Raw genomic sequence first — 9,894 nt, 5'->3', positions numbered from 1 at the left:
TCTACCATCATGGCATATCTAGCTAAACTGTCAACAGGATAGGCCCAGTGATGTAGTATGAGCCACGCCCCTGAGCTCCAGAAAATGGGAATTCTATAAAGCATCCTGACTCCTTTCCTAGGTCTAGAACTGATGGCATTAAGAACCCCTAAGATAAATTCAGCCAGACAGACCTATGAGAGTTTTTGGTTAAAGACTCAGATATGATAGCGGGGTTTAACACAACACGTGTGATTCTGGATGCATCTGGTATTTTGGACTAAGAAGTTCACTTGTGCTCTTCCGAAGATTGTGATCAGTTTGGATTAATCCAAAAAGTGAGGCGCAGCTGATGTTGCATTTTTAAGAAGAGTATGGAGAATTGGGACAACTGAGTCTATGACTAAATACCACTTTTAGGCTAAAATTCTGGTTTGTTCAAATCAAACCCAATGTTCCCCCAGCCCTCTGAGCAATCACAGTGATGGTGGAGGCTCTGCAAATACATAACCGAATCACCAGTGACCATCTAGTCAGAGATCTGGCCGTACTGAAACACTTTATACACACAGAATAGAGGACAAGGAGATTTCTGACACACTCATGCTTTGGACGTATCAGTACAAGACAGTATCTGAGATTGTGTGTGAGTCCACCAGGCAGTTAACTGGGAACAAGCATGATTTATCTGCTGGCAAACGAGTCTCCATCACACCTAATCATTCTTTTATCTAAGTGCATCTTGATCTTCTCAGTCCTGGACATCAAAGTAGTCAATTACTGGTTCCTTGGCTATTTTCTGTAAATTACTGCTTGCAGGATTTCTGAAAAGCAAACAAAGAATAATCAATCTTTTCTTGTTTGGGGGAAATAGACTGAAGCCTACAGAAAGTTAAGAACAGCTAATTTACCATTTGCAAAGCTTTGATAAGACAGTGGGGCCCACCTGAGCAGGGAACTGTTTAAAATTTGGTGATGGGCACACAGGGGTTCACTCTATTAACACTATTTCTCTACTCTGAGAAGTTTTCCACAATAAAGTTTTATACTAAAATAAAGCAAACAAAGGGGGAAAAAAGCATGGCATGAACAGGCCAAAGATCCCACATGGTTATGATGAGGTGGTACTGGACACAGCTGTGGAACATCATGTGGAATACCTTCATGTTTCCCAAACCACTGCCCATGTGGATATGGAGCTAAGCTGACTAGAATCCATGCCATCTGCTCTCCAGGGGTGAAGCAGGGCTGGTTCTGGGGAACTACGTTAATCCAGACAATCCCTGCCAAGGTTATACCCAGTGGGCAACACCTAGCTGTCCTGTCCAGTCCTCGGGAACACAGACTGCCAAGGCCACCATGGTGACCCTGTAAAACTGCCCTTTCCACCCTCCCAGAGGTTTTGTATAAGAGGTTCTGGTAGGGCTGCTGTGCGGAAGGCCAGAACAGCATTAGGGGACCCTGCCTGGTTTCAGAGCAACTTTCGGCAATGCTGCCTCAGTCACAATAAGGGAAAAAGGGATGGTGCTCCATCCCTGCTCCTGAAACCTGCTGCTTGCCAATGTGGTTTTCTTTTCTCTTTAAATTATGAATACTTTTTTTTTTTTAAGATTTTATTTATTTGATAGACAGATATTACAAGTAGTCAGAGAGGCAGGCAGGGAGAGAGGAGGAAGCAGGCTCCCTGCTGAGCAGAGAGCCCGATATGGGGCTCGATCCCAGGACCCTGAGACTGTGACCTGAGCTGAAGGCAGAGGCTTTAACCCACTGAGCCACCCAGGTGCCCCTGAATACATGTTTTTGTTGTAAAAATTATTCAAACCATATAGACGACAGATCAAAACACAAAAGTATCCACTTTCACTGCAACCCTGAGCCACTATCTGACTTTCACCTCCAGAATAACTTTGTGAACCATGTCATGTTCCTAAATCCTCTGGTGTGACCGACTGAATCCACTTCCCAGTGTCACCACCTACATCACAGAAGTTATGTCCAGTGATTTTTTCCCCAGAGGGGAAGTGGGCACTATGAATATCGAACTTGGGAGCTCTCTGGCATGAACAAATGTCTGACATTCCAGTCAAACCTGACTTATTTGAACCAAGCACCCCAAGGTCAGGTCTGAGAGGCAGCCAATGGCTAGTGGAGTTCCGGACAATACAGCCCCTCCTGTCTCCTCTGAATACAGGGCCTTTGGAAAGCAGCTGAAGGATTCTTACTTGTCGGTCTGATGTCTGTGGTGAGGAATTGGTGGTGGAGGCCGTGACTGCATTTCCCTTTCAAGGACACCTGTCAGCGTGGTAGGAGGACAAATAGACTTCCCTCTGATAAAAGTCAGAACACAAAGTATTAAAAAGTAAGAATTGTTTGTGGAGATAGGCAGACCGCTGGAAATCCAGTCATGACTTTCAAATGTGCTGCTGCTGAGTGCTCTGATGTGACCCATCTCCCTTCAGGCATGGTCACCTTCATTTAACCCTCATCCTTCCACCCGCCTCTCCCTGGGCCTGTTATCTGCTCCCTCTGGTCCCGCGCTTAAGTTTTCTTCATTGGTAAGGACCTACTCTGTCAAGTTCTGACAGTGATCCTAGATCCTATCACTTCCCAGCTCACACTACAGCCTTAGTTTCCTCTAATGGCAAACACTGTCTATGGGGGATGCCCTGAATCAGAGTCCAGCATTTTTTGTTTTCATCATGCCAGAAGGACAAGGGAAAAAGGGATAGATAGATGTGATGGCCAGGCACTCAACCCAGGCCCTTAGGGTCTGTTCCCTGTGCCTGGCGAAATGCTACCTCCAGTGTTGCATAAATTGGGCAGACAAGAGGCTTGAATGTCTTTAGGCATGTCTTTCCTGTGGACTGAAACATGGGCTTTGCTCTCTGTTTCAGACCTTTATTTATTTTGTTTTTTTTTTTTTTTATTTTTTAGAGATTTTATTTGACAGAGAGCATGCACAAGCAGGCAGAGTAGTAGGGAAAGGGAGAAGCAGGCTCCCCACTGAGCAAGGAGCCCAACGTGGGCTCAATCCTAGGACCCTGGGATAATGACATGAGCCGAAGGCAGTTGCTTAACTGACTGAGCCACCCAGGTGCTCCCTGGCTCAGACCTTTAGATCAGACCTTTTGATCATGTCAGAAAGGCTAGCCCAGAAGCAGATTTTCTATCTATTCTTCTAGGAGAGGAAGTAAGGCAAGCAAATGTTGATAGACCTTGCTTCCGAGGTCCAGTTTGCTGCAATGAGCAGTTCCTCCTGTGATAGAAAGATCAACCCACCTGACTGCAGTGACCACGACATTGCGCTTTGGTTCACTGTCATAGCTCACGCTCTCCAGGCCATACACTTGGGCCAGGTCATGGATGATCCGGCGATGGTCTCTGTTCATGGGAGGGAAGCAGTGGCTCTTCTTACTATTCTTTCCCTGTATTGAGGGAAAAGATGACGGATTGAAAAATCATCCTGAAAACAGAATATACTTACAAAGGTCCTTCCCACCACACCAAAACAAAGAGGTTTTTGGGCTGACAAAGAGGTGGATGAGTTTTAGAGCATAGAGTATTCTGCTGGCTGCTAAGCAAGCCGAGGAGTTTGGGAGGATGAGGTCTGATGCACTTCCTTTATCTATTCTGTGAGTCACAACAGTAGCAGCTGGCCAGGATTAGGGATCAGGGGAAGTGAAAAGAACCTAAGAGGACAGTATAATGGTTCCTCCTAATGGGCTGGTAACTGGGGAGTAAGTGATATACCGAAGAAATGACTAAATAAATTGAAGACATAAAACCAGACAGTCTCATTTCTTATAAAAATACGTCCTATGCTAAAAATTTTTAATGTGCAGATACACTGGAAAGCAGGGAAATACATTAGTGTATGTTTGCTAGTTAGGAGAGGAACAATGATTCCATTTTCTTCTTCACGTCAGTATCCCAGGAAATGGGAACAGAAGGAAGGGAGAGAGGAAGGGCAGGGGCTAAGGGAGATGACGGGAAGGAACTCCACCTTCATTAGATATGGAGCTAATACAGGCATCTCATCCTCACTCATAGTCTCCACAGAAAGAGAGAGCGCCACCCTGGGGTTGGCTGCTTCTGACTAAATTCGAGACTTTTCTCCTTAGAGCTACCTCCAGGACAAGGGCTTCACTATCTTAAGGGAGTCTATCTCACTACTCTTCAGGTCTAGTCATTCAACTTTTGATCTTTACCCAAGGGCTTTTAGCCTGCCTTGGAGGTAATAAAGAACAAGTGTGCCCTCTCATACAATAGCCCCTCAGAGATCAAGTCTTCCTAAGTACCCCACAGTCATTCAGCTGTCACTACTAAATGCCCCCTGTTGTCCAGAGCTTCTTCACCCAATCTTAGCCACTGAGCTAAGATTTTTTTATTTATGCTGAATTTGATCGAGAATATCTTTGCTGAACCAGGACAAGGCTTCCATGGATGTTATAATGGCTGGGCTTTTGGGGAAGATAGGGATCGTCAAGAAGTTGTGATTTTTTCCTATAACTACTCTACACTGATGGTGTTTCTGGGACTTGATTTTTTATCAAGCTGGCCTTAGAGACATGTCCAGTTGGATGTTTTGACTTCAACCTTATTCACGGCCTCCACAAGGGCTTCCATTTCTTTTTCAATGTCACTGACAAACTTTAAATCCTTCCTGAAATGAGAAATCATCACAGTTAATTTCATTTGTTTCTGCTCTTTGAGAATCCCTTCCACCCACATTCTCTGCCCATAATCTGCAGACAATGAACAATGTGGGCAGAAAAATGGCAAAGGGCAAGAACTGTCAGATAACAGAAGGCTGACTGTGACTAACGAAGAGAAAAAGAGGAAACAAGTATGGGAGAGGAGAAGACAGAAGGAGAAAGAGCTGTCTGAAAGGCCAGGAGACAGGAGGAAAATAAGAGCTGTTACTGCCCAAGTGAGGGCCCATGTTGGCAGCCCATCACTCAGTTCAGGCTAGTCCAACTGGGCCCTAGGCAGGCCCAAACTTCTACTTCAAGGTCCACACACCCACAGCCCCCAAAACCCATGCACAATTCTTCAAGGGGACAATTGTGAGAAACCAAGAAAGGATTTTTATTAAACATCATAATCACTTATATGTATAAACTTCAACTGGCTCAATCACAGAGGAGTACTTATTAGTTACTACAACTTAAAAGAGCAAACACTCTTGCAAACCACACTTAAGAAAGCTGGTAACAGGGGAGCTTAAGTGGCTCAGTTGTTTAAGCATTTGCCTTTGCCTCAGGTCATGATCCCAGGGTCTTAGGATCAAGCCCCACATCGGGCTCCCTCATCAGCAGGAAGCCTGTTTCTCCCTCTCCATTTCCCTCGCTGTCTCTCTCCGTCAAATACATAAATAAAATCTTAAAAAGCAAGCAAGCAAGCTGGTAACAAGTTACATACCTGGCATCCTCTTTTAAACTGTCACTGAATTTTGACCCTGAAGAACGTACATTGAAAGGATCAGAATCCTCACTAATATGAAACGCCTCTGCTAACCGCCTGAAAATAAGAGAGAAGTAAGTAAATAAAAGGAAAAGGGCAAGAAAACTTTTTTTTTAAAGATTTTATTTATTTATTTGACAGAGAGAGATCACAAGTAGAGAGGCAGGCAGAGAGAGAGGGGGAAGCAGGCTCCCCGCTGAGCAGAGAGAACCCGATGTGGGGTTCGATCCCAGGACCCTGAGACCATAACCTGAGCCAAAGGCAGAGGCCTTAACCCACTGAGCCACCCCGGTGCCCCAAGAAAACTTTTTAAAGTAACACAGAGAGCCCACCATGTCTTAAGTTTTTAATGTACTAATGACGCCATTTCAGCAAACATAATTACTAAGGAAGGAATAGCAACAACTTGGGAGAAGATATGATTTTGTCTTCCTAGAAGAAAATAAACAAGACAAATCTATGTGGGTCTGAGTGAACCAAATGGGCTGATACTGGCAACTTGAGTTATCTGGTGAAGAGAAGGGGGGCAGAAAATGAGAGCACTGGGAGTGCAGTGGGGCATGGCAGTCTCTGAGGTTTCACCTAAACATCACATACATACATACATAAGGTAGACATGTACACATTAAAACTAGAATCATCTTACAGAAAATGTAAATAAAGAGAAGAATTCCATTAACAACCTACGCACAAAATTTTAGTACACTTCCTTTCAGATTTTTTTCCCTTTAAGTCATTGCAATTAGTGTTTATAAAACTTGGCATCTGGGGCACTTGGTTGGCCCAGTCAGTGAAGCATGTGACTTGTGATATCTGGGTTATAAGTTCAAGTCCCACAGTGGGTGTAGAGATTACTTAAAATCTCAGGGCGCCTGGATGGCTCAGTCAGATGGGCATCTGCCTTCAGCTCAGGTTGTGGTCCTGGGATCGAGTCCCGTGTCAGGCTCCCTGCTTGGTGGGGAGCCTGCTTCTCCCTCTGCCTCTGCCCTTGCTTGTGCTCTCTCTTTATCACTCTCAAATAAATAAATAAATCTTAAAAAAGAAATAAAATCTTAAAGGAACACAATTAAAAAATCCCAATTTGGCACCTTTTTTTCACCTATCATTATATGATTGGCATTTCTCATATTACATTTGTTTTTCACATTTACTGTTTTAATAGGTGCATAATCTTCTAATTATGTATTTACCAGAATTTACCTAAACATTCCCTAGTTTATTTAATAGTTCCCCAGTTTCTGAATATTTTAAGTGACATGATATCACTGGGCAAAAAACTTTTAGGGTTTTTCCTCTGGAAAAGATTTCCAGGTGTGGGATTACTAGATAAGATGGTCAGACTCATGAGCAACACAGTCTGAGAGCTTTCCGCAGCTGCCCATTTGTGTTTTGACTGCCAGTGAACGAATCTCACGGGATCTCAGCAATATCCAGTTATGTCTTTCTTTTGTAAAGTGAGATAAAATTCAGGTTAGCACTTAGTACAATTTTTTTTTACAATGAAATAGGGGTCTCTTGCAAGTTTAATGCCCATACATATGAAATCTGACTTAAGCTTAATTTAAAAATTTTCAAGAGAAATTTTTTTGAGAGTTTTGATGTTTTGATTAGTCAGCCAAGAATTAAAATTTAAACACCAATAAAACCTATCTGTGGGGTGAATTTGGCCTGCCAGTTTTTCATTTCTGCAACAGAATATATGTTTGCAACTTGAGATGGTATTTTAAGACTTAATTTTTTAATTTTTATTTTTTTGAAGATTTTATTTATTGATTTGACACAGAGAGAGAGCACAAGTAGGGAGCACCAGGCAGAAGGGAGAGGGAGAAGCAAGCAGCCGATGCGGGGCTCAATCCCAGGACCCTGAGATCATGAACTGAGGTGAAGGCAGATGCTTCACTGACTGAGCCACCCAGGTGCCCCTAAGATTTTTAATTTTTTTTTTTAAAGATTTCATTTATTTATTTGACAGAGAGATCACAAGTAAGCAGAGCAGCAGGCAGAGAGAGAGGGGGAAGCAGGCACCCTGTTGAGCAGAGAGCCCGATGAGGGGCTTGATCCCAGGACCCTGAGACCATGACCTGAGCCAAAGGCAGAGCCTTAACCCACTGAATCACCCAGGCACCCCAAGATTTTTAATTTTTTTTTTAAGATTTTATTTATTTATTTGACCAATCACCAGTAGGCAGAGAGGGAGGAAGCAGGCTCCCTGCCGAGAAGATAGCCTGATGCAGGGGTCGATCCCAGGACCCTGAGCCGAAGGCAGAGGCTTTAACCCACTGAGCCACCCAGGCGCCCCAGATTTTATTTATTTATTTGACAGAGACAGACACAGAGAGAAAAGGAACAGAAGCAGAGGGAGCGGAAGAGGGAGAAGCAGGCTTCCTCCTGAGCAGGGAGTCCGGTGTGGGCCTTGATCCCAGGATCCTGGATCATGACCCGAGCCGAAGGCAGCTGCTTAACAATTGAGCCACCCAGGTGCCCAAGATTTTTAATTTTTAGAAAATAATCTCTACACCCAACATGGGGCTCAAATTCGTAACACTGAGATCAAGAGTGGCATGCTCTACTGATGGAGCCAGTCGGGCACCCCATATATTTTTTTAAATTGGCATTTCTTTTTCTCCTAGGTCAGTGGGTATTAAGAAAGAATCTCTATATAGTGAGGACCATCATAGGTCATCACTCTAAAATGGAGGAGAAATTCAAAAACAGAGAGCCAGTTATTTTTCTTAAAAAGATTTTATTTATTTGAGAGAGAGAGAGAGGCAGAAAGAAAGCACAAGCTGGGGAGAGGGAGAGGCAGGCTCCCTGGATCCCAATGTGGGGCATGATCCCAGGACCCTGGGATCATGACCTAAGCCTAGGGCAGATGCTTAACTGATTGAGCCACCCAGGCACCCTGAGAGAGCCAGCTCTAATCAATAACTAAATTTACTGAGGATAACTAATAACTAATTTAATCCTCACAACAACTGTGGAAGGTACATATTGTCACTGTTTCCACAGATTTTTAAGAAAATTAAAGCTTCAAAAGAGAACATGACTTGCCGAAGGTTACATAGCTAAGTGATTTGTGAAGGCAGTATTCAAATTCAGGCAATCCGACTGTGGTCTACTACATAAACTGTCTCTCAACTACACAAAGGTGCATTTCTACGCTTTAGAAGCCTTCTGTGTATTCACTACAGCCATTTCTGAATACTCATGACTCAGTTCATATTTTTTAACTGAGAACACTTCGACTGATGGTTCCTAGAGATCAAGAGTTTGAACAGCAGTTATTACAGAGTTCACCAGAAGGGTCAAACCAAGGGAAATTTGGGCAGCACCATTATTTATTATATACTTCCTATGCATTTAGCCATTTAAAGAGGTACTGTTAACAATAATGGAAAGTCAAATTTCAAGATAAAACAGGACTGTACTTTGTCTGCACTTGTCTGTTTTTGTTTAACAAAATATGAGAATATGAGAAATTTTCATATTTGAGAAATTTTCAAAGTGACAAAGTATTATTTTATAATAATAAAACCATCATAAATTCAAAATATTTTAAGTCAAAAATGCATTTAATACCTCTAACCTACCAAACATCATGGCTTGGCCTAGTCTACCTTAAAAGTCCTCAGAACATTTACCTTAGGTTACAGTTGGGCAAAAAATCATCTTACATAAAGCTCATTTATTTTTTAAGATTTTATTTATTTATTTGAGAGAGAGAGTGTGTGTGTGCTCATGCAAATTCGAGAGTGGGGACAGAGGGAGAGGGAGACAGTCTCAAGCTGACTCCCCACTCAGTGCAGAGCCTGACATGGGGCTCAACCTCATGACCCTGAGATCATGACTTGAGCTGAAACCAAGAGTCGGACGCTCAACTGACTGAGCCACCCAGGCACCCCACAAAGCCTATTTTATAATTAAGTGCTGAACATCTAATGTAATTTACTGAACACTGTACGGAAAGTGAAAAACATGATGGCTATATGGGTAGAGAATGGCTGTAAGTGGATGGGTTGTTTACCCTTGTGATTGCATGGATGACTGGGAGCTGTAGTTTGCTGTCACTGCCCAGTGTCATAAGAGAGCACTATACTGTATATTGCTAGCCTGAAAAAGATCAAAATTCAAAATTTGAGGCATGGTTTCTACTAAACGTATATTGCTTTTGTACCACTGTGAATCTGAAAAATCGTTAAGTCACTATAAGTTGGGGACTGTCTGTATCCCAGTTCACCTAAATTCTCCAACTGTTAACATTTAGAGGGCTATACCTTTTAATCAATCTCTGTTAGAACCAGGAAGTCTGCTGGTCACTGAATAAATGCCCCTTAATCTAAGAAAGAACATCCTCAAATGACTAACAGAAAACATCATATTTAGTGGTGAAATATTCAAAGCTGTCTGATATCAGTAATGTCTATTATCACTACCTCCTACTCAACACTGTGC

The 9,894-nt window shown here is 42.9% G+C and overlaps 1 protein-coding gene across 6 annotated transcripts in view; it reads right to left on the bottom strand.

Moving 5' to 3' along the window:
* Window positions 1-213: 213 nt before the first annotated feature.
* The window catches only part of NFX1 (nuclear transcription factor, X-box binding 1), an 82,324-nt gene continuing 72,643 nt past the window's right edge, over window positions 214-9,894 (bottom strand). For 5 of the 6 annotated variants that reach the window (XM_047699664.1, XM_047699669.1, XM_047699665.1 and 2 more), the window contains 5 exons: window positions 5,401-5,499; window positions 4,576-4,642; window positions 3,259-3,404; window positions 2,202-2,306; window positions 214-803 (listed from right to left, as the gene is read on the bottom strand). In XM_047699664.1, coding sequence (XP_047555620.1) covers window positions 731-803; window positions 2,202-2,306; window positions 3,259-3,404; window positions 4,576-4,642; window positions 5,401-5,499 — 490 coding nt within the window. In that variant the 3' untranslated portion in view covers window positions 214-730. Of the gene's footprint in view, window positions 804-2,201; window positions 2,307-3,258; window positions 3,405-4,538; window positions 4,643-5,400; window positions 5,500-9,894 lie in introns of those variants that run through there. The other variant, XM_047699670.1, reaches the window with a different exon arrangement.

Source organism: Lutra lutra, chromosome 13 (assembly GCF_902655055.1).
Source record: "Lutra lutra chromosome 13, mLutLut1.2, whole genome shotgun sequence".
Classification (NCBI taxonomy): domain Eukaryota; kingdom Metazoa; phylum Chordata; class Mammalia; order Carnivora; family Mustelidae; genus Lutra; species Lutra lutra.
The sequence above is the reverse complement of the archived record's forward strand: the minus strand, read 5'-3'. Positions and strand labels throughout refer to the sequence as shown.